The sequence below is a fragment of the Apis florea genome, unplaced genomic scaffold (genome assembly GCF_048593485.1).
Source record: "Apis florea isolate Af1SG1 unplaced genomic scaffold, ASM4859348v1 contig_2274_pilon, whole genome shotgun sequence".
NCBI lineage: Eukaryota > Metazoa > Arthropoda > Insecta > Hymenoptera > Apidae > Apis > Apis florea.
In genome coordinates, this window is record NW_028256550.1 from 208,198 (window position 1) to 233,790 (window position 25,593).

At 20.0% G+C, this 25,593-nt stretch overlaps 5 protein-coding genes across 8 annotated transcripts in view; 2 read left to right on the forward strand and 3 right to left on the reverse strand.

The window, feature by feature from the left end:
* Positions 1 to 70: 70 nt before the first annotated feature.
* On the reverse strand, positions 71 to 3,155 carry Cndp2 (Cytosolic non-specific dipeptidase 2). Its single transcript, XM_086902974.1, has 6 exons — positions 2,889 to 3,155; positions 2,226 to 2,341; positions 1,697 to 2,147; positions 1,187 to 1,615; positions 626 to 1,099; positions 71 to 549 (listed from the first exon to the last, which is right to left on the reverse strand). Exons 2-6 carry the CDS (start codon positions 2,264 to 2,266, stop codon positions 499 to 501), a joined length of 1,446 nt encoding a protein of 481 aa, XP_086759100.1. The 5' UTR covers positions 2,267 to 2,341; positions 2,889 to 3,155; the 3' UTR covers positions 71 to 498.
* HBS1 (translation elongation factor EF-1alpha (GTPase) HBS1) lies at positions 2,777 to 8,654 on the forward strand. 2 transcript variants are annotated; one of them, XM_031917578.2, is made up of 10 exons: positions 2,777 to 3,137; positions 3,224 to 3,289; positions 3,378 to 3,671; positions 3,748 to 3,789; positions 3,928 to 4,005; positions 6,075 to 6,624; positions 6,711 to 6,940; positions 7,047 to 7,242; positions 7,383 to 7,588; positions 7,903 to 8,654. In XM_031917578.2, exons 1-10 carry the CDS (start codon positions 3,095 to 3,097, stop codon positions 8,355 to 8,357), a joined length of 2,160 nt encoding a protein of 719 aa, XP_031773438.2. In that variant the 5' UTR covers positions 2,777 to 3,094; the 3' UTR covers positions 8,358 to 8,654. The 2 variants fall into 2 exon arrangements, with proteins under 2 accessions (XP_031773438.2, XP_086759096.1); XM_086902970.1 differs by lacking the exon at positions 3,928 to 4,005.
* Positions 8,655 to 8,735: 81 nt separating this feature from the next.
* LOC105735965 (selenoprotein K) lies at positions 8,736 to 9,783 on the reverse strand. 2 transcript variants are annotated; one of them, XM_012488792.2, is made up of 4 exons: positions 9,290 to 9,783; positions 9,096 to 9,177; positions 8,950 to 9,024; positions 8,736 to 8,866 (listed from the first exon to the last, which is right to left on the reverse strand). In XM_012488792.2, the coding sequence occupies exons 1-4, from the start codon at positions 9,306 to 9,308 to the stop codon at positions 8,773 to 8,775; spliced, it is 270 nt and encodes an 89-aa protein (XP_012344246.1). In that variant the 5' UTR covers positions 9,309 to 9,783; the 3' UTR covers positions 8,736 to 8,772. The 2 variants fall into 2 exon arrangements, with proteins under 2 accessions (XP_012344246.1, XP_086759105.1); XM_086902979.1 differs by having other exon boundaries at positions 9,253 to 9,680.
* A 367-nt stretch (positions 9,784 to 10,150) lies between these two features.
* Cyp4aa1 (Probable cytochrome P450 4aa1) lies at positions 10,151 to 15,437 on the reverse strand. 2 transcript variants are annotated; one of them, XM_086902973.1, is made up of 7 exons: positions 15,370 to 15,437; positions 13,343 to 13,511; positions 12,852 to 13,229; positions 11,509 to 11,572; positions 10,858 to 11,393; positions 10,571 to 10,750; positions 10,151 to 10,469 (listed from the first exon to the last, which is right to left on the reverse strand). In XM_086902973.1, exons 1-7 carry the CDS (start codon positions 15,382 to 15,384, stop codon positions 10,279 to 10,281), a joined length of 1,533 nt encoding a protein of 510 aa, XP_086759099.1. In that variant the 5' UTR covers positions 15,385 to 15,437; the 3' UTR covers positions 10,151 to 10,278. The 2 variants fall into 2 exon arrangements, with proteins under 2 accessions (XP_086759099.1, XP_086759098.1); XM_086902972.1 differs by lacking the exon at positions 15,370 to 15,437 and adding an exon at positions 14,690 to 14,808.
* A 4,042-nt stretch (positions 15,438 to 19,479) lies between these two features.
* The window catches only part of LOC100864794 (alpha-tubulin N-acetyltransferase), a 33,674-nt gene continuing 27,560 nt past the window's right edge, over positions 19,480 to 25,593 (forward strand). The window contains exon 1 of the mRNA XM_086902975.1: positions 19,480 to 20,452. Within this exon, the coding sequence (XP_086759101.1) occupies positions 20,349 to 20,452 (104 nt within the window). The 5' untranslated portion in view covers positions 19,480 to 20,348. The remainder of the gene's footprint in view (positions 20,453 to 25,593) is intronic.

Here is a 25,593-nt window from a genome sequence, read left to right on the forward strand (position 1 = left end):
ATATTAATATAAATTAATACATATTGTTCAAGTTAAATCTTTGTTAAATAATTAAAAAAAATTATATAGATTTCAATTTGCATAATTATATTTTATTATCTATGTAAATTATATATTATATTGCATTAAAATTCAGATATAGTTATTTGTATATAGAATATTAATATGTGTAAAGAATATTAATAAGTTTACTTTTGGAGTTGAGGAGTTCTGCTGTAACACGATATTATCGCGCACAGCTAAACATTCTTATTCTATTATTATCTCATTTTTTAACATAAATTTAAAATGCTTATAATTTGTTAATTAACGTTATTGGATATATATATATATATATATATATATTTTTTCATCGCTTTGATAGAATCCACCCTTCAAAGATGTCTCACATTTTTATAAACATCCTTATATTACTTATAATATAAAATAAATTCTTGAATGCGTCGATATAAATTTATATCTTGATTATTTTTTCAATATATATGTATGTGCACAATGTTAATGTTGAAGTTGTGCTATCTCATATAAATAAGCTCCAAGCATCTTAGTCTAAATCAAAAATAAAATATTTTTATATTTAAATAAAATCATAATAAAATATATTGTTTTAAATAAGAATACTTACACCTTCAATATAATTACAAATATTCATTTTTTCATTTTGAGAATGTGCTCCATCATCACTAGCACCAACTGGTAAAAGTATTATGTTTTTGCCTGTTGTTTCTTGGAATGTCAAAGTAACTGGAATAGAGCCTCCTTCACGTGATAAGTCAGGTTCCATATTATAAACATGTTTAATAGCTTTTCGACCAGCCAAATAATTTGGATGATCAGGATTTTCAGACCATGTTTTTCCTCCATGATACATATTAACATTAAATGTATTTGGACTACCTCTAGCAGTCCATTTTTTATTTAAATATGCTATTACTTTCTTTGCAGTATCTTCAGGTGTCATACTTGGCACTATTCTAATTGAAAACTTTCCAATAACTTTGCTTGGAATAACAGTTTTTGCACCTGGTTCACTAAATGCACCCTCTATTCCATGAATAGATAAACTTGGTTCTCTCCATCGATGCATCAAAATTTGAATCTAATAATATAATTTAATTTATTAGTAATACAAATATATAAAATATATACATAATTAGAACTTAATAGCAATCAATTAATTTCTTACTTTATCTTCATTATGAACTAATTTATTAATTCCAATAGAATCCCTGAATTCAGCAATATCAAATTCTATTGTTTTATAAGATTCTAATTCTTTTTCTAGAATTTTATCAACGTTATCATAAATACCATCTATTAAAATTTTTCCATTTACATCAACCAATGTATTTAACAAATATATCAAATCTGGCATTGCTTCATGCAAAATTCCACCATACATACCACTATGCATATCTTTATCAGCACAAATTATTTCTATATGAAAATAACAAATACCTCTTAAACCATAAGTAATACAAGGTTTCTTAGTGGTTAACCAATAATTATCAGATATGCATATATAATCAACACTTTGTAAAAATGTATTTTTTCTTGCCCATAGAAGTTCATCTAAACCTTCACTACCACTTTCTTCCATACCTTCAAAGACAAACTTCAATCGAAAAATATTTTAAACAATAATATAAAGAAAATTGAGAAAAAAATATTATCACAAAATTATAATTGAAAATACCTTAAGATTAACAGGAATATCTATTCCAATAGCTTTATAAGCTTGTAATACATGAATCCAACAAAGTACAGGACCTTTATCATCTGTACTTCCACGTCCAAATAATTTACCATTTTTTTCAGTGAGAATAAATGGTTCAGTATCCCAGCCATCTTCTTTTAATGCAGGTTGAACATCCAAATGTCCATATATGAGAACTGTTTTTTTTTTAGGATCAGATTCATAAGTTCCTAATAAAACAGGTGGTAAAGGAATTTGATTTCCATCTGGAAGAATTTGTTTTCCTATATCTACTAATTCTGTATTGATTCCAAGATTTTTTAATTTGATTTCTGCCCATTTCATCATCTTGATTACTTCATTTCTATGATTTGGCCATGCTGAGACAGATTTTATAGCTACTACTTCTCGTAAATTATTTATATATTCTGTTTTATGGTCATCAATATAACTAAAAATATTAAAAAATATTTTAATACATAATTATAAGAAATTATATATAAAAAATAAATTAATATTATTTATATACTTAAATAGTTGTTTCAATGTTGATGGAAGTTCTGAAGCCATTTTCTTTATTTCTTATTCAATATTCATTAAAAAATTATAACTCTAAACTTGAAAAAAATAAGTTGAAAAAATTTCCTGTAAATATATATAGATGATGAAGTAGAAATCTTATCTTATCATGTACAAGTGACTCATTTATAATATATATATACGACTTACTTTTAACATGACTCATAATATTTTTATGTATCATATAAATTAATAATTATATAAATTTGACAAACATTTAAAAACGTATTTCATTATTTATTTTTAAAAAATAAAAAAATTTAAATTAAAATTTAAGTTTCAATTTTTTAAAATCTTAAATATTATTATAACATAAATAACATAATAAAAGCAAATAACTTTAATTATATTTTTTTAATATTAAAAAATATATTTCAATACATTTCAATTTAATACTATTTAATTTAATGTTTAATATGTTAATACTTTATCAAATAAGTAAATATTTAAAATAATAAATAAAATATTTAAAATACATAGAAACGTAATTTAAATTTAACCAGTTAAATTCTTGCGTTTAATTGCTATAGTGATTGTAACAAAAATCATTCAATTGCAAGTGATATTTATATACGTATAAATTAATATATATAACATTTATCATTTTTATTACCTTTAAACGTAATTAATAGAAGAGAATTAAATACAATAGTACTAAATAGTTGTTAATTTAAGTTAATATAAACGTTGAAACGCCAACATAGATGGCGGAATTTAGGCCAACTTATATATATATATATATATTCTTTCTCGTATAATATGGAAAGTTACAAATAATAAAGCATAAAAGGATTGGCTTCTTTATTACAATTTTACAAAATGTCTCGTCATCGCGACATACGATGCATGAATTACTCAGAAGGTTGGAAATAAATAAAATACTAATTACATTTTATTTTTATGGCTCTTAAAATTTTTTGTCAATTTTTAATGACATATTTTTTATAGAATATGAAGGTTATGATGATGTTTATGGACATTCAGTAGAGGATGACTACTGTGTATCCCCTAGTGGTATTTTTACTTAATACATAATTGATGTATTAAATTATATATATTTAGTATAAAATTAATATTAGTATATTGCTTATTTCAATTACAGCTGAGCAATTTTTATTTGATCGAAGTAAACAACAAAATATTGCATCTTTCATTACGGAACCAGATATAGTAGAAGATAATGAAGATAATGAGGAACTTCCAATATCTTTAAATGAAGAAGATATAGTACTTACAGAAATTGAATGGGCTAAGCTTATGTCATGCATGGAATCTATTAAAAGTGTTATAGGAGATACAATATCTGAATCTGAAATTAAAAAGAAAATTATTCAATCAAAATTTGATACTGAATTAGCAATTGATTTAATTTTAAAAGAAACTTCAAAAATTACTGGTATGTATATTTATTACATATAATGTTATATATAAATATTTTTATTATTTTATAAATTAAAATAAAATTATTTTAGATTCATCTATAGTTAATAAAAATAATTTGGAACTTCATTCAGGTATATTACTATTTATTGACATTATGATTATTGTAATAATTATCAAATATGTTTTAATCAATGATTGTTTCTCAATCTAATTTTAATATTTAATTTTTTTGTTTCATGTGTTGTCTTTAAATCCATTGGTAAGGTAAGATGCTACATCGATTAAATCTCATTCTAATTCGTTCATTATACCTAAATTATCATTTAATAAACAAGAGAATATTGAAGGTACTAATGAGAATGTATGTCTCATAAATAATTTAGAAAGTTTCAAAAATTTAGCTATTAGTAATTCTCTTGTAAGATTTTCTTCTTTGTCTGAATTTAATTCTATTGATTCTACATTATCAAATTCTACAATGGATTCTTTAAAAAATAATTCAGATACAATATCATTTAAGTCTTTAGCTGATTTAACAGCACATCATTTACAAAAATCTAGCAATTTAATTGATAATACAAATTCTAATGAAAAAAAATTTACATCTAAGACAAATTTTGTAATACCAAAATTATCAATTCAGAATAAAAATTGTAATAATACACAATTAGATGTATGTGCTATTCAAAAACATATAGATTATTCTATGGATTCATTAGAAAAAAGTTTATCAAGCGTATTTGCCTCTTCAAAAAATTATACTGACACTAATATAAAAAATGATTCACAAAATATAGAAATGAAAAAAGATACGATATTAAATGAAAATGGTACTCGGACATCATCTCCAGATTCTTGGATGATTGATTTAAATTCTGCTTTAAAAGAAGCTACATCTTTGGTTTCAAGTAATCAGAATTATGCAAAATCAAAAATCTTAGAAGATGATTATAATATTATTTCTAATACAAATTTAAAAACTTTTAATCAAAATGATGAAATTCCATGTGATATGCTTCCTACAACATTAAATTTAAGTTGTCTTAGATATGTTAAACTTCCATATACAAAAAAGAATGTATCTTTATTTGGTAGAACTTTATGCAGAACATGGAAATTGAAAAAACCAATTCTTAAATCTCAGGACCATCATGAAAAATTAAAAAGATTTGGTTTTTCAGTTCCATATACTCGTACTTAAATGTGTAATAATGTACAGATTAAATTAAGTACAAAAGTTTTGGAGTACAAAATTATTATGATAAATATTACTTTTATGAACATATACATATATGTTACACATATATAATACTAAATTATAAATTTTATATAAATTTATGAATACATAAAAAAGTTATAATTAACATATATATATATATGTATATATATACATACATACATATATGTATATATATGTACAAGGTGTTTCTTTTAAGTAAGAACTGTTTAATATCTCATATTGAATTGAAGTTATCAAAAAAATGTTTTAACAAAAGTTTAGTTCAATAGTGCATGTATTATGCATGTACTTTTTTTTGTATATATTATAAATCACTTTTTTATAATAGAGATTTTAAGATTAACTTTATTTTTTTAAATTAAATAAAAACTATATATTTTTGAATATATTAATCGAGATTTATCTAGATTTATCTAGATTGATCTAGATACTGTCTATAAAAAAAGAAAATATTACTTACACATATTGAAAAATTATTGGTTTAAAAGATATTTTAACTCGAAGTTTATAAAAACTCATATATAACTCATATAAAAGATAAGAAAAGCATGAATAGTAGAATATCGCATTTTCCTTATTTTTCATGATTTCAAGTTTTCTGAACTTTAATTCTAATAATTAATCTAATAATTTTTCAACATAAGTGGGTTAACACATTTTACATGCTAAAAATCGATTACTGCATTCAAAATTATATAATTTCATTTAAAAAAATTAAATTGGTCTTAAAATTTTTCCTACTACTTAATCTGCAAAAAATAATCTGCACTATATAATGCCTTTTTTGAACCAAATTTTTATTAAAATATTTTTTTGATAATTCAATATAAGATATTCCATTATTTTCACTTAAAGAAAACGTTTGTACATAAAAATACATACATACATATATACATATATATGTATATAAAAGATCATATAATATAATTTATTAAAAAATAGTTTTACTTATATTAATTATATTCACTGTAAAGTATTATTTTCATGTAAATATTTTCGAAATTTTAAAGCGAAATTTGTGAATTTTTAAACTGCAAGAAAAAGAAAATGTATTTTTAATATTAGAACTAATAATATATGTTTATATTAAAATCTTTACATATTTTTTTATATTTAATATTAAAATAACAATTTAATTACTACTACAATAGTAGTTTACAATAAATTTTATGATAGGTAAAAAATCATCCAAATCTACATTTCAAGTTACAACATCTTCTAATGTGAAAATCATTCCTGCTGGAAAACGACCTATTGTAAAAGGCTTTAATATAGGCGGAATTGAAAATACAGATGTAATGAATCTTCATATTGAGAGTCCTCGCTCTCAAAGTCCATTTTCTGATTATAATAGCCCAGAAATAAAAAAGAAGGAAAATGTATTGAAGGAAAAAAAGACTATTTCTTTGAACACAAATAGTCCACGATGTCAATCTCCAATATCAGGACATCAAACACCTGATTTGGATTCTAAATTAAAACTTAATGAAGAGAAAATTGATATTATGAAGATTTATAAAGATAAAAGAGGAAATAGCAAAGAACAATTACATTTAATTGTTGTTGGTCATGTAGATGCTGGTAAAAGTACTTTATTAGGACGGCTCTTATGCGATTTAGGACAAGTTCCATCAAGACTAATACATAAATATCAACAAGAAAGTAAAAAAATAGGAAAACAATCCTTTGCTTATGCATGGGTTCTTGATGAAACAGGAGAAGAACGGTGATTAAAATTTTTAAAAATAATTTAAAAAAAAACTAATATACATATTTCTATTATCAATTAATTTTTATATGTTCTTTTAATAGAGAACGTGGAATAACAATGGATATTGGTCATTCTAAATTTGAAACAAAAACAAAATCTATTACTTTATTAGATGCACCTGGTCATAAAGATTTTATACCCAATATGATTACTGGTGCTACTCAAGCAGATGTTGCTTTATTAGTAGTAGATGCCACTAGAGGAGAATTTGAAACTGGTTTTGATAGTGGTGGTCAAACTAGAGAACATGCATTATTATTACGTTCATTGGGTATTTAAATTTATGAAATATTTATAATTTATATAGTACATGAAATATTCATATAAAGCATTTATATATTATTATAGCTTAATAATAAAAGTAATTAATTTTTTAGGTATATCTCAATTAGCAGTAATAGTAAATAAATTAGATACAGTAGATTGGTCAAAAGAGAGATTTGATGAAATAGTGAGCAAAATAAGCATATTCTTGAAACAAGCTGGATTCAAAGATAATGTTATTTTTGTTCCTTGTAGTGGTCTATCTGGTGAAAATATATTAACAAAACCTAAAGAATCTTTGTCTAATTGGTAAAACTATTAGTTAAAATATTTAATATGTTAAAAATATATTTAATATATTAAAAAAAATATATATATATATTGTTATACTATATATATATTATTATATTAATTATTATACTATGTATTATTATTGTTTAATTATGCAGGTATAAAGGACCTACATTAGTTGATGTTATCGATAATTTTAAATGTCCTGAACGTCATATAAACAAACCATTTCGTTTTTCAATTAATGATATATTTAAAGGCATGGGATCTGGATTCTGTGTTTCTGGTCATGTAGAAACAGGAATGATATCTTTGGGTGATAAAATTTTAATATTACCAAGAAATGAAACTGCAGTGATTAAAAGTATAAAGTATATCTTATATTCTTCTCATGCCAAAAATATGAATGTGCAATTCAATAACTTATAGAAATTTATATCTTAAATGTAAAATGTAATAAATTAATTATCTTATTATATTTATTATAAGATCAATATTTTTCAAATATTTATTTTAAAATTCAGTTTCAAATTCAATATAAAATATTATTTTATTATTGTGAAATTCAAAATAAAAAACATTCATTTGCACATTTTTACTTATTGATATGAAGAAGATGATATTGCTTTCTTTACATATTTAGATATTTGTAACATAAGTTATAAAATGAAATTTCAGGTTTACAAATAGATGAAATATCTATAACAAATGCATTTGCTGGAGATCAAGTTTCTTTAACATTATCTGGAATTGAACAACAAAATGTAGGAATTGGAGATATTATTTGTAATCCTCAAAATCCAGTTCCCGTAACATCATGTTTCCAAGCTCATATTGTTGTATTCACTGTGAAAGTACCAATTATAAAAGGTCTTCCTATAGTAATTCATCAACAATCTTTAGTTCAACCTGGTATTATTACTAAATTAATAGCACAACTTCATAGAACCACTAGTGAAATGATAAAAAAGAAACCACGTTGTTTACCAAAAAATTCAAGTGCTATTATTGAAATTACAATGCAAAATCCAATTTGTATGGAATTATATAAAGATATTAAACAATTAGGTAGAGTTATGTTACGTGTAGAAGGAACAACTATTGCAGCTGGTTTAGTTACAAAAATTAAATAATAATAAATTTATTATATATTTGCAATTCTTATTTTAGAAATATATTATTATTTTTATGTTTTTTCATTATACTCAGTTATGTATTTATAGTAATTATATATATAAATATAAATATATATATATATGTATATATACATATAATATAATATATTGTTGTAATTTATTAATTTGTATTTGTATACATTTATTTGAAATGGAAAACTTATTTCTTTTTTTTAACCTATATATACATATATCTATAATGATTTATAATATTTTTAAAAATAATCCATATCTTTAATAAAATTGTCCAAAAATTTTACGTTTAATAATTTCTTAGAAAAATTTCATAATTTTATTTTTCAATATATTAGATTATAGTAATTTAAAACTTTGGAATAATTTATAATTGATTTATTTTAAATCTTAATTTTTTTTATCTAGTACAACTTCTACATCCTCCAAATGGAATATCAATAATATTTCCTGTATTAGGTCTTCCTAATTTACGAGTTGGTGGACGTGGTGGTCTATAAACAAAAAATATAAATATTATTATTATATAAATATTAATTTTATAATAAAAATATAATATAATTATTTTAAATCTTACCCAGATCCAGGTCTATAATCTCTTGTATATTCATTTCCATATTTATTCATATTAGGATGAATCAATGTCTTAAAACTACACAAAAATAATTTATTTGTTCATGTTCTTTTTAGTTTTATAAATTAATATAAGAAGTGATTACTTACAACATAATGATCATAAAGATTATGCCTGTGAAAAATCTAAATACTTTTAAATATAATGGAGTACTACATAAAACGCTTCCATCTAAAAATTTATTAATAATATTTTATTTACAGATTTAATTATATATATATAGTGCTTATAATAAATTTCCATTACATGATATTAGAGATTGTACTAAGGTTATCTTTATTACCATTTAACACATAAACCATGTTTTATGATTATTTTATAAAAAATGTTGTTTAATTTATTTTAATAATTAATTTAGTTATAAAATATTGCTTATTAATAAATATTTATACGAATGTATTTAAAATTAGAAATTTCGTAGTTTGACAGTTTTAATACCACGTCATATACAGTACATTAATAAAACATTAATGCGTAAATAATAAAATAGCATTAACTTCAGAAGTATTATATTATATAAAGGCATAAAATATATAACGTTATAGAATGTTATATTTGTAGAACGTTTTTGAAAGATTAATCAGAAATATTATATTATATAAAGGCATAAAATATACAACATTATAGAACATTATATTTGTAGAACGCTTTTAAAAGATTAAATTTTAGAGGCCAACAAAATATAAAAGTTTTTACTCATTTATTAAGTCATAAGTAATTGAAACTTAAATTAAATGAAGTGAGGAAACAGAATGAGACAACAATGTAACAAAGATTATTATCATTTTATATGCTTTTTGTCTAATGTAAATTTTAACTGATTTTAAGTTAATAAATAAGCGTCAATTCTATATTGCACTTTTATATATCAACTTTTATATTTATTTTGATCTTTAAAATCAATTCTCATATCGCAGAAATATATTAATATTTTATAAACTTGATTTTAATATTAGGCATATTATATTATTATTAATATAAAAGTATAATAAAAATATCATTCTTATTCTTTATATTCACATAAAATATAAAATACGCAAAATATACATACCAGTTCATTTTAATTTTTTTTCCTTTTAAACTTATTAAATATATTTGTTCATATTTTTGAGCGATTTAATTTTTAAATAAAAATAAAAGATATATTACAAAATATTATTTTAATCCATTGAAAAATAATTTTGCTATATGTAATAATTATTAATATAAAATTATTCAAAATTTAAAGTCCTTTTTAACAGATTTTTTAATAATTAAACATAAAAAAATAATTTATGTTTGTGCTGCAATACTTTTTAATATTTGATCACGTTCAACAATTTTTACCCATAATCCTCCTTGTGCTCTGATTGTCATCCTAAATTTTGGCCGTATTTCCTTTTTTCCAGGAATCGATTGTAATCGGCATCTTCTAAGAATTGCACTAATTATAGATTTCATTTCAAGCATCGCAAACTTGTAACCTGTAATATAATTTTTATAAATAAATTAATATCTTTATTATTAAAAGAATATAACGAATTTATTGTAACGACAAAAAAACTTGTTAAAAAAATATTTATACCGATACAATTTCTTGGTCCAGCACTGAAAGGTATATAAGCATAAGGATGTCTTTTCTCCGAATTTTCTGGACTAAAACGTTCGGGTTTAAATGCATCAGGATCTGGAAAATGATGTGGCAAATGATGTGTACTATAAGGTGATATTAATACACTACAGCCTGCTGGTATTATATGTTTTCCTAAAATATGCATTATTGTTATTAATAAACATTATTAATAATAATTTTATTAATATTAGTAATTTCATAATAAAAAAAAAAAAAAAAAAAGAATGTATAAAACATACCAATTTTTATATCTTCACCTAATATTCTTCCTATTATTGGTACACTTGGGTATAATCTAAGTGATTCTTTAATGCACATTTCTAAACATTTCATTTCTTTTAAATCATTTATTGTAGGAAATCTTGTATCTCCATTAAAAATTTCATCAATTTCCTCTATACATTTATTTTGCCATTCAGGATGGTTAGCTAAAAGAAAAATTGTCATCGCTGTCGCTGTACCAACTGAATCTTGTCCTGCTAACATGAATGTGCAACATTCTTCAACAATGTCTTCGTCGGAAAAACAAGGATTTTTTTCATTTATTTCTACCATGTATTCTAATAAGGATATATTTCTATTTTTCTTTATGTCATTATTAGGAATATGTTCTTTACTTTGTAAAAGATCACGTTTTTCTTTTACCATTTTAAAGCAAGTATCAAAGAGATCTTTTCGTTGCTTCTCTTCTTGTTTGCCATGTTTTGTTAATCGATAAATCCATTCAATTAAAAGCCAAGGTCTTATCATTCGATATAAAAGCATAATTTGTCCTCTGAAAGAAAAATTCATGCATTTTATATTTATTGCTTATACATTTAATATAGAATATTATATATAACAAGAATATATAAATAATTTAAATTAGATTAAAGAAAATTAATTCTCACTTTCGAAAAGGTAAATCATCTATTTCATTGATTCGATTTATTCGATTTATTCCCAAAACTGTTTCTGTAAATAATTAATAATTATTTTAAATATTGCAATTAAAATTTATATTTTTTTCCACATAAAAAATAACAGATTTATTATGCAAGTTTAATGACAAATATGTTCTTGATAATGTATTAATAATATAATAAAATTATTAAAACATTTATAGTTAGAATAATTCTTTACATTCTTATCTTTTCACACTTATACATAAATCATAAAAATCATTAAATTTTAATAATAAACATACTATTATTAGTATTATTATTGATTATATTTAATGATTTTTCATTTATGAAATTAAATCACAATCAAATTTATTTAAATTTATTTATAATAAATGATATATTTATTGATATATTGAATATGATATATTGAATATAAATTTATTAAATAGATATAAAATAATATAAATAATAATAATGAAATATAAATATATTATGTAACTATTTATTTTATAGTAACTATTTAATTGTAATATATTTTTTATTACATATATTGAATGTATATAAAATATATAGTCTATTTACTATATATTTATATTAAATTTAATATATATATAATAATATATATAATATATATATATATATTTTTATATTAAAGTTTTGCGTAATATATTTAATATATTTAATATATATATATATATTAAATATATTATATAATTCATAAATTAATAATAAATTAAACAATTATTACCTGCAAATTATTCATCGTATTTCACTGATTTTAATAAAAAAAATTACAAAAGATATGAACTTCGACTAACAAATTATTGATTTTGTGTTACTCATATGCGAAGTGCATTTGCATAAAATTAGCAAAAAAAAGCATAGATGATTTCATGATGTATCATTATTTCTAAATATAAATTGTAATTAATTTTAAATTCCCGTAAATAAAAAAAATATAAAAAAGTATTTAATACTTAAGGAGTTAATACTAAAAAATTTATTATATATTTTATATTATTTAAATATAGAAAGATATTTAAATATTATTTTATATAAATTAATATATATAAAATATTAAAATATATTATAAAATAATATTTTTATTTTGATACATAATAATTATGTATCAAGAAAAATAAAATTATGTAATAGATTGCATATAGATATGTAAAATTCATTTTAAAAGATAATTATTCAATATTTAACTATTATTTAATTATTCAATATTTAAACGAAAAACATCGAAAAGATGAGATTTTTTTAAAATTCACAAAAATATTTTATTTTTATATTTATTGATTCATTAATTATTTTTATTAATGGATTATAAAGATATTTTTACTTACCACTCAAGATATTGTAAACAGAATCATTGATAAAGGTAGTAATATTAATTTCTTGATTGTTCCTTTCAAGAATTTTGTTCATTAAATGATCTGCATGTTTTGCGAAAGTATTTGTAAATTTTTCCAGAACATGAAGATGAAAAGCGGGCTGTAATAATCTTCGATGAATTCGCCAACTTTTAATGTCCCTTGTAATCAAGCCTTTTCCAAGAAAATTATCTAGCAATTTGTAAAAAAATACTTTCCGCGTATGTTTTGCATTGTTGAGGATCAATTGGATATCTTCTGGTTCCAGAAACATTACATATGGAAATACTGTTAACCATATTTTGACAATACGTCCATATATTTGACTTTCATATGCCAATCTAAAAAGAACTGAAAATTACATAATATTTTAAATGTGTTTATTTATATCTTTTAAATTTCTTATATGTTAAAACATTAATTTCTTAGAATTTATTTTATTCTTTTCAGTATCAAATGCTTACAATTTTCTTTAAGAATACAGTTTACATTTCCAATAATTGGTATAGTTTTAGGGCCATTTAATCGAGAAATGTGTATGACACTTCTGATGTAAGTCCTCAGAATATATAGAATGTAAATACTGGTTAAAATGACAAGATATACCCATGCCTCACCCGGTGTATGTTCCCACTAACGAAAAATAGAAAGTGATTTATTATATTATTAATTATTATATAGTTTAGCTAATTTATATAAATTAAATTTAAAACTAAAATATATAATAAGATATTTTGAATTATAATAAATTTTAAATTAAATAATCTAGAAAAAATAATTTAGAAAAAATTTATTTAAATGTTATTTATATATACATATAATATATAAATAAATATTATACATATATATAAATATATATATTTAAATATTATTTTATATAAATTAATATATATAAAATATTATAAAATATTATAAAATATTATAAAATAATATTTTTATTTTGATAGATAATAATTATGTATCAAAAAAAATAAAATTATATATATATAAATGTTAATAATTTCATTTTTCAAAGAAAAAATATCATAATTTTCGAAATGTTGCAGTTATCTTTCTCATACTGTACTTAATTATGCTATTTGTTTGACTTGTAAATGAAAAATGAATCTTGTTAGTAAGTATCATTGTCTTAATTGTTGTACATACAATGTGTTTATACATGTTTTTTCTTGTTCATAAATTGTTCATAAATCTTATTCATAATAATTTTATTAAACAATCTCTTTGATTAGTGTCTAGTTAAATTATTTTCAAAATAATATAAAGCTATATTAGTATGGTAATATAAAGCTACGTAATATAATAATGTAAGTTATATTAATGAATATATAATATAATAAATTTAACTTTGACTTAATTATGAATTATGAATTAATTATTATAAATTCATAATAATTCACTTTTTAAATTATAAATTTTTAAACATAATTTCTAGTTTTCAATACATTGTGTTTTAATAAAAAAATTTGCATATTTATTTTGTTAAAATTATTTAACATTAATTGGTTTATTGATATATGCTATTGGTTAAAGATACGTGCCAAATGAATAATAATATATCAATAAAATAAAAAAAATAATAGTACAAATCAAAAATACTTACAATAATAATAATAATAGTAATATAATGGAATAATTGAAAATATATTTAAATATTATACCAAGAGAAAATTTAATTGCATTTATTCAATACTTTTAACATTCTTTATATTTTATTTATAATTTAATTTTATGTAAAATATAAAAATATACTTATATTATATGATATTTTAATCATTGTATGTAATCACAAAATATTTTTCATCACTTACTATTTGTTGAGCTGTAACAACCATATTTTCTTAAATAAAAAAAGTATAATTTTTTATGTTAACGATGCACTAAAATATACTTTTGATAAAATATGTTTAGAACCGCAACATTGAATTCTGGCATACCCATAGAGATCCAGGCTATTTAAGCATCTACTCCCACCAGATTCGTATGGATCACTCAAGATTTGCTCAAAGTCCATAATATATTTAGAATACGTCATACCTTGTATCGAAAGTCACGTAAATTTTTCATCCCTAACAAATATATTTCAATTCTATTTACATATGTATATAGCACTTGTTAAGAGTGTAAAGCTACCAATTATGAACACGTCAATTCTTCGTATTTTTCGATTATCTTATATTATTGAGAAAGCGAAAATATTTTATGAAATGTGTAACATTTCAATAGTATCCAAAGAATACACGTGAATCCAAATCAAAACAATTCTTATTTTTCGATACTTTAGGAGAATACTATCAAAAACTGTATATTATAACTATTAAAAATTTATTTATATAATAAATAGATATAATTACAATAAATAATTTATATTAATACAAAAAAATGCATATTTTTATATTAGTAAATTATAAATTATTTTTTATCTTCAACTCATTTAATTTTAATTATTAATTTCATTAAGTTTGATTTCGGAACAAATTTTGTGACTTACCTTTAGGAGTATCATAGAAATATCATAATTGTTTGTAACGCGAAATAAAAACAACTCTGCACATGCGATTAAAGTAATCGATCAACTAAACCTTACTAATGGGTAGAAATAGTTTATATAGGTGTAATGGAACATGAAGTGCTTACAGAATTCATTAACAAGCAGTTCATAAACCAATCACGTATTGCTGATATGTGCAGGCGTGCTTTATAAAATATTTCTTTCCCGCTCAGCTTCTGGGAGGCAATCACCAAAGATGATGCTTTATACGCATCCTTCTTGTCAGGGTCGAAAGGAAGGAACCTCGAAAGTTAGTTGTGTGAATAACTTATCGTATCATTAAAGAGATATTATCATTATAAATAATAAATCATTGATTAAACGAATGAATGTATTATTAACAAATAATAATTGATATAGTAATACAACTTCTTACATTTATTAAATAAATTTTATTTATATATAATTTCAATATATTATTTATATTGAAATTAATTTTTTAAATGTAGAATTTTATGGAATGTCTATATTTATAAAAATATATTGAAATAAATTAATGTGATGTACGAAAACCTTGAAATGGAATTTACAAATGCTATTACGTGTTAGCTTAAAATTCTCTTCCTTTAACAATCTTTGTTATATGTAAATCGGCAGTCGAGCACAATTAATCGTGTACAGTATATCTGGTGTCAATTTACAATCTTTCAATTGGATAATTGCCAACTATTTTACTATATTCCATTGTAATTTGTATTTATTACATTACTTTGGGATAATAGAACTTTTTTCTTCTTTCTTAGGAAATAAACATTTATAAATTAATCAGTCACAATTACAAATAATTAATTAAAATTATTATTGAATAAATAAATTATAATATTATAAGCATGGAACATTATAAATATTAATCTCTATATTTACAATATTTTAATAATTAAATTTCTGATATTGAACAATTGCATCCAAAGTTACCTGAAAAAATATTGAACAATTACATCCAAAGTTACATGAAAAAATTTTTATTATAAATATTTATAATTGTTACGTATTTATATTATTATATTTCATAAAATTTAATTTCTCAACTTAATTTTCATTCTTCATGTTGTTAAGCTAACCGTTTCTCGATTTCCAAATACATTTACTTTATGACATCATATTGGATAGGCCAGTTTTCTTATGTAGGTACCACCATAATCACCACTACCATAGATGTGCACAAATTTTACGTCAAATATTTTATGTGATAATAATTTTTATTTTATAAGCGAAGATGCAAATCCAAATAATTATGAAATTTTTCTATAAAATATATAGAAGATATGTATATATTATATAATTTTTTATTGCCCAAATTTATTCTAAAGGAATAAAATCGAAGATATCTGAAAATTCCATTTTATTATTTATTATTTTGTTTATGAATTACGAATTATAAAAAAAAAATAGAAAAAATTTTTCAGATATAAGTTGTAATTCTTTTAATTAGAACTATAAGTAGTAAAAAATTTATCAATTATATATATATATATATATATATATATATATATATATATATATTCAATATATATTCAAATATACATATAATTAGAGATATATTATTAAAAAATGTTAATAATTTTTTCTAAAATTTATTTTTTTACATAAAATCTTAATCGGTGATTCATGTAACTATAAAACTGCATGAAAAATAAATATCTTTTTTAATATAAATTAAGTTTTGTTAAATTATTAAATTATATTTCTTGAAAAACTTCTAGATTTTATTGTACATATGATATGATGTAAATATATGATATGAAATATGACCAACATTTTTTTAACATAAAAATATATAATAATATAAAAATATAAAAATAAATAATTTATAATATTATAAAATTTTTGTTTTTCATTATGCACTGAATAAATATGTTAAATAAAAATAAGAGAAAAGAAAAAAACAATTATAATATTTAATTATTATATATTTAATATTTTATTTTTATTAAAACTTTCTATTTTTTATTTTTAAAATAATTAATGAATTTTTATTTTTTCATAAAATGAAAAGATGATTTAAAAATATAATTCAAATTTAACAATTCAAATATATATGATATTAATATAATAAATTATTTTTTATGATGAAATTCTCAAAAATGTTTAAAACATAGAAATAATTTATTATATTATATTATATTATATATAATAAGCGAATTAAACCGAATATATCAGATTTTTTTATGAAAAAAATTTGAAATCTAAGAATTAATTTTTTGTTAAATTTTTATATATTTTTATAAATTTTATATATATATTTTTTCATTTTTATATATAAATAAATAAATATCATAATATTTTGATAATTGATTATCAAATAATAAATAAAACATGACATTAATTTAATGCAATTTAATGCATGACATGACATTTCATGCATGTAGATCAATATTATAATTAAATATTAGAAATTCAAATAAGATTGAAAAATTTTATAATTAAATAGATATAAAAAAATCATATGTAAAAATCATATTTATCAAAAAATTATATTTCTATAATTTTTTTTAAATGAAATACTTTAATGTTCATGTTAATTAAAAATACTGTTTTCTAATAAATGAATAATGACTAATTCACAAATCCAATAATAAAATGTTCCGAAATTTGATATTTGATAAATATATGTTTGTTAATCATTTATTAAACAATTTTTTGGTTAATATTTTTTTAAATATATTTTAGAATTATATAAACATTCACTATATAAACATTCCATATTTAATAAATAAAGATTGATTATATATAAAAAATTAAATTACTATTTTATATTATATAGTATATATATCAATGAAGAGCGGAAAAAGAAATTTTCCAAAAAATGATATAATTATGATATTATAATATATATAGTATAGCTAATAACGAATATAGATTATTATAACATTTTTTTATTCTTTAAATAATAAATAAAAATAAAGCTAAAATAAAAAAATATAATTCTAAATTATATCCGTTTTTATTAATATTGAATATATTTTCTGTTCCATATTTTTAATATAAAACTTTATATTATTAATAAAAACTAAAGTGATTTTATTTAACTGTTATGAAATATTCATAATAAATATTAAATATTATTTATTTATCAAATTTTAAATATAAATAATAATATAAATAAACTTTTTTAAAAATATTTTTATTTTTTAATTTTAAAATGTAAAATACTTAGATATTAAATCTTATATCTTATAATCTTATAATTTAGAATATAGAACCTAGACAACGAAACGATAATGATTAGATAAAATTTTTTAAAAAATAATTATATCAATATTTTTATTGTTTTGTTAAATGTTTTATAAAAGAAAACATATTTATATTTAATATTTAAATCTTATAAAAATAAAATCAATTTTTATTTCATTTCAATTTAAAATTTTTATGAATTCATTTTTTTACCTAAAATACAATATATAAGATGTTAATATTGATTCTAAAGATCAAAACAAACAAAAGTTACAAGTTTGATGAGAACAAGATGAAGGTAAAAATAATAGATTATGACGGTGGTATAACGGAAACAGAATGATTTTATTTAATGCAAACTTTAGTTGCTTTTAATTTAATAAATAAATCCTAATTGATATTTTTTATAGCAACTTGTATGTTTATTTTTTCTAGAATCGATATTTTTCAAAAGTATCACATGAATATATTAACACCTTGTATATTCGCTATATCAATGTTTTACTGACATCTAGTGTTCATAAAAAGAATTATATAATAAAATACGTAATAAAATCGAAATAAATAGAAATTAATCGATTAGTATTAAGTTAATTTTAGAAGTATAAAACAATAAGATAGTACGTATATATATTATACAATATAATCTTTCTCATAAAATAGTTTAGTTAGTTAATCTTTAAAGATATAATATAATGTCTAAATTATAAATAAAATTTATCATTCTTAAATCATATATATTTATAATGCGATATTACTAATTTTTGTTACGTTATTATGTTAATTTGACAAACATATTTTTATTTTTATGAAAAAAAAATATTTGCGCATGCGCAGAAAATGTCGACATGTTTGTGGTCATGCTTCGCAGCTCTCAGGTGCGTGCGCATCTCGGCGCGACTCGCGGCTTTCAGGAAAAAATTGAACGTACCACTCGCCAGTAAACTGTGAGACTTCCAGCGATTCGTCAGGTGAAATGTTGTGTGATTATTAAATTTCTCTTTTTAATTGTATCATCGAATATCTTAACTATACAATTATTCATCGAAATTACTTACTTTTCCGAAAGATTTTAGTCACTTTGATCATTGTTATCGGTTAGCTGTCAAATTATCAAAAATACGACAGTGCATATTATCTAATTTCTCTTGCAATTTATTGTTAGTCGTAATAGTGAAAAAGAGACATCGCAACAGCCATGGCTATTAGTCAGCTACCAATCACGAAATAAATCTAATATCCGTGCAAGACTAATCGATTTGAGGAATCGTGTAATCTAATGAGTATTCGTCATCATATCAAAAATGCAGATTATTATTGTATTATCAGAATATATATAACATACAGATTTCATTATGAATTAAATATCATAGTACAAGGTTGTGATATCAAGAAACAAAAATAGTAATTATCATAATATAAAATACGTGACAATAAGAGAATTCGAGTGACTGTGAGAATGTTAGATAATAAACAATCATTCGATGATTAATACTTGCGTTTTGTTGTAACATGAATAATATTATGAAATACAAAATTAAAATATCATAATTCCCCCGGAAAACACGCAGTGAAGTTAGCTTGGTGGATGTCATTGACCGCCATATTCAGGACAGTCGTCCGAGACAGTTTCGAAAAAAAAGTTGGAAGGTGAAGTGATAAGAGTGTCGAAAGGTTAAGGACTGTGCGTTGAATATATTATTACGCATAAGAATCGGTAAAACCGACGCAGTAGAAAACCTAAGATGGAGTTCAAGTTCAACGTAAATAAACTTTTACCTAGAAAGATCAACAAGGTCACGCATACTCTTATTCCAGAAGATTTCAAAGGTGATCGTCGTGAATTAAAGTAAGTATTTCTATTATTATTGCTATTAGAATTCTACAATTTAAATCTTTTTTCATTTACTTAATTAATTAATTTTGGTATTTCTATTTTGATTCTTATTTTAAAAATATATAATTTTTATTATTTTATTAATAGAAAAAGACAAGTTATGAGTATTTGCTTATATCTATTATGTTACAAAAAATTTTCAAATTTATGAATAAGAATGTCATAAAAAACATATCATGAAAGAAAGTTGATACACTATAAGAGGTTATTTATCACAGTTGTCATTTTCAAGGTTATATCGCAATATGGATATATATGATATGTACATGCATATATACTTACTTATATATATATATATATATACTTTCACTTTTCATCAATTAATATCAAGCATAATAATTTAAATTTATTCTTATGTCTCGATTATTTCCTGAAATATAATCGGTCCTTTCTTGATATAAAATAATAGATAGATTTAATTTGAAGTTTGAATAAATTAACAGATTGGCCGATATTATAGGTAAATCGATAGCGAAAGTAAATGCCAATGAAACAATCATGCGTGGCGTGATTCGAATTCTTTAAAGATATTTCCATGTGAAAATTTTTATAATATGATTTAATTTGAATAATTTTTTTTATTGCGAATATATTAATTTTAATATAGACAAGATGCTTGTATTTTAGAAATACAAATATACATGAAAATTATTAATATTAGAGTAATGAAAATACTATATATTGATTATAACAAGAGATAAATAACTATTTTATATAAAACAAATTCTCTAATAACTGAGAGAAAGAAATAGAAAATGAAATTTAATTAAAATTGAATAAAATGAATTAACAATGAATTTAATATATATATATATATATATATATATATATAATATATAATATATTATTAATAATTTATAATATTAATATATTTATAATATATAATATATATAAATATATAAAAATTTGTTTTTGATAGTATTTTTACTTCATTACTAAATCAATAATTATTTTCCTTTAAATAAACTATAGATATTATTATATTTTTATTATTATTATTATTATTATTATTATTATTATTATATTAATTTATTTCTATTTGGATAAATTTTATCATATCTCTCAAATATTTCTGTATTTACGAATAATAAAATTATACATAAGATATACTATCTTTTTTCATTTAGTATTATCAAAAATTAAATTATTTAAATTAAATTAAATTTTGTGTCAAATATATTCAATTCCATACTTCATGCAGTATAATAATCTACCTAATAATATAGTATAATATTCATATAATAGATCATGTATTAATAATATAACTGATATAATTCTATAAACGTTCTATGTTATAAGTTCTATACTATACTATATGTACTATATATACTATATATATTAAATATACTAATTCTATAAGTATATAATATATGTATAACAAATAAATATATATATATATATGTACGTATGTATATTATATAAATGTATAATATATACACATATATAAGATATATTATTAAATAATATTATTATTTAATATTATTTAAAAAATGAACATTATAAAGTTGAAAAAAATAAAAAAAATTAAAATTGAAAAAACAAATAATTTTTTCTCATTTTATTTTTCTATAATTTTTGCTAATTATAATTATTTCTTCAAGTTTCCTTTGTTTTGTCTTAAAATGTGAATGTTTAATATAATATTTTCATTTGCTAAGTAGCTAATCAAATTATATGTATATATTATATCAAATCATATCAAATTATATCTATAAATTATATCTGATTTCTCGTATGTATTAAATTCATCGATAAATTTAATTGTACATTTTTATATTTAAAGATAACATTAACATTAATTATTTCAAAATTCTTGTATTCGATATATTTATATAGAGGAAATGTAATATATTTGGAATATTATTTAAATTTAGAATACTATAATACTAAATATTTAAACTAATATTTTATTTATATCGTAAATAGTAAGAGTAAATGATTTGTTAAATCATGAATTTTGAATGATAATGAATTAATGAAATTTGTAAAAACTATTTAATATTTCTATTTACTAATTTTAATATTTCTATTATTTATCGATAAAAATTTAATTTACAAAACGTCAATTTTTTCAATAAATATTTAATCATTGAAATCATAATTAAAATATGATCAGAATTTTAAAATAAATTATTTAATCTATTCATTTTAATTTTATAGTTTTAATGAATTTTGTAAATATTCTGAGAATATAAATATAATATGAGGTTTCAATTTTTGCTAATTCGGATTACTGAAGATGAAGATGATAATTTGGAATACTTGTGGAATATTCTATATTGAGAATAAATAATAAAGAAACATCGATTAACTAATTTACAAATAAAATGATTAATTATAAATCTGTAATATGAATCTTGACAAAGATTTTGAAAAATAATGCTTGATTAAATAACAATGGAAAAAAATTTTATTAAAATTGGAAACCAATATTTATTTAATATTATTTTTTTGTATTTGATTTACAAGAAAGAATAATTTTAATTTTAATATATATTCTTTTTTTTGCAAATTGAAATAGCAATATTCCAAATTATTTGTATTTTAATGAAATTATATTATTTTGCGTTTTTTTTTTTTAATTAAATCAAAGTTTCAAGTATTTTATGTTTTTTTATTATTACTCAGAATTTTAAATATAATAATTTATTAGTTATTGTATAATTTTATTTATTTATTATTTAGTATATTTTTTATTCATTATTATAATTTTATATATTATTTTATTTATTTCTAACAGCAATAATTTTTTATTCATTTTAAAATAATATTCTATTATATATTCTAAAATATATTGCATTTTCTTTAATTTTAATCTGATTATTTTTACACTAGAATTTGGTTTTTAACTTTATTAAAATTGAATTTTTTAAGCTGTTTTTATTTTAAATAAAATATAATATCTAAATTCTTAAATGATGATTTATAATATTCTAAAAATTTCATGATATTATGATAAAATTATCATAATATTTATAATATTTAATATTATTATATATTTATTTAAATTATGATATGATTTAATATGATTATAATATTATTAAAATATTACCATGATTGATGGTCCTATTCTCTTGTTGCTATTTTGATTAAAATCATGATAAAAAATATTTTTTTTTAATATAGAAGAATAATGCTAATGAAATGATATATCATTATTTTGATGTAAATTATGTTGTATTAGCATTTATTTGTTATATTATAATATTAAAATATAATATCTAAGTTTCCAGAATAAATTTTAAAAATTGTGAAATTAGAAATTAATGATCCTAATTTCTTAACACATTATATTATAATACAATATATTAAGATCGATAAATGGCATAAATTATTGAGATATTGAATCTCAAAATAAATAATCTTATGATAAAAAATAATATAATAAAAAATATTTTATGCGATATTATGATTTAAAATTCAATGAATTTGGTTATTTAAAGCTGAGAAAGAATATATAGAAATATTCAGAATTTGAGAGAATGTGTGATCAGCACTACTAAGATCATAACAATTTCTACATTCAAAATTTGAGGAATTTCTTCTCGAATCATTTAAAATTCGAGAATCAGTTAAATAAAACAAAATACAATCAAATTAAAATAGAAAATAGAATTAAATCCAAAATTTAATTAAAATTATTTAAAGCATAAAAAATTTCGGTCAAAGTAGCAGAATCCTTAGAATTGAAGTAATCAACTTAGAACTATTTAAACTCAGAATTTAAAGGATTTGATTAAAAACACTCTCAGTAAAAATCATCTAGACAGATAATAAGATTAAAATGATTCAATATTTTCTATGGATTTTAATTAAAGAAATCTAAAATTCAAAATATTCTATTAAAACACAAAGTATTCATTTATATTTCATATTTCATATTTTCATTCAGATTTAATTCAGATTCAGGTTTAATTTCTTGAATTCTAACTTATGTTTTCAATTAGGTTACTTTAGAATTTTCAAAATTTTATGTATATTTAATATATACAAAAAATTCTCTTAATTCTGAGTATTTTTATTAGACTCCATCATTATTTTAATCTGTTTTTTAAGATTAAGAATATTAAAATCTTTCATGTTCTCAATAACTGCAACAAGATTGTTTAAATAGCTTCATTATTTCTCAATATTTGGGCTTCTCTAAATAACATTTTCAAATATTATGATTAGATTCAAGATTCTTCATCAATATTAATTAAATATAACTAAATTAATATAGCAATTAGAATAATTAAGAAATTATTTTATCTTATTTTTTTATAATAATTAAAGTTTTTGATTTTAAGTTTTGATGTTTTAAAGTTTTTGTATATGATTTAGTCTGATTTTAGATGACTGATTGATTGATGAATTCAAAAAGAACATTATCTGATTACAAGAGAAAATATTTTATAAAATTCACTTTAATACAGAATGTTAATATATTCAATATCATATATTTTTGAAAAATCGATTGTAAAAATCAGAAAAAAATATAAATATTGATTCACTAAAACATTAATTGAGGCTTATGAAAATTGTTATATATTTTTATATATTTATTTATATATTTATTTATATATTTATAAGCAGTTTAAATTTAAATAAGAAGATATTTTCGTCATATCATCGTACTTTATTTTTGTCTCATTTTAATTAACGCAAACTTAAATTAAGATATAACTTATAAGTTATATTTTAATAAATAAGAAATCTCAATCGGCATTTTTATATAACAACTTTTCTGTTTATTTCGTTCGAAAAAATCGATCTTCGAAGATATCCTACAAATATATATAATCCAAATATATTTCGAATCGTTCAAATATCTTGAAAAAATATGAATGATACGAAAAAAATATTTCAAATAGATACTATTTGATATAAAAAAATACATGATGCAATAATAATTTTTTTACAGATTGATTTTGTAAAAATCATGTGAAAATCAATTTTAAATTGATTAAAACCATCAAACCAAAAATCATATAATTTTTATTGAACAATCTGTGCAACCTATTATTTTTTACAAACAATTCTTAAGTTATTTATACTGTTGAAAAATTTTTGATTCAAAAGATATTATAATTTAAAATTTGTAAAACTTATCA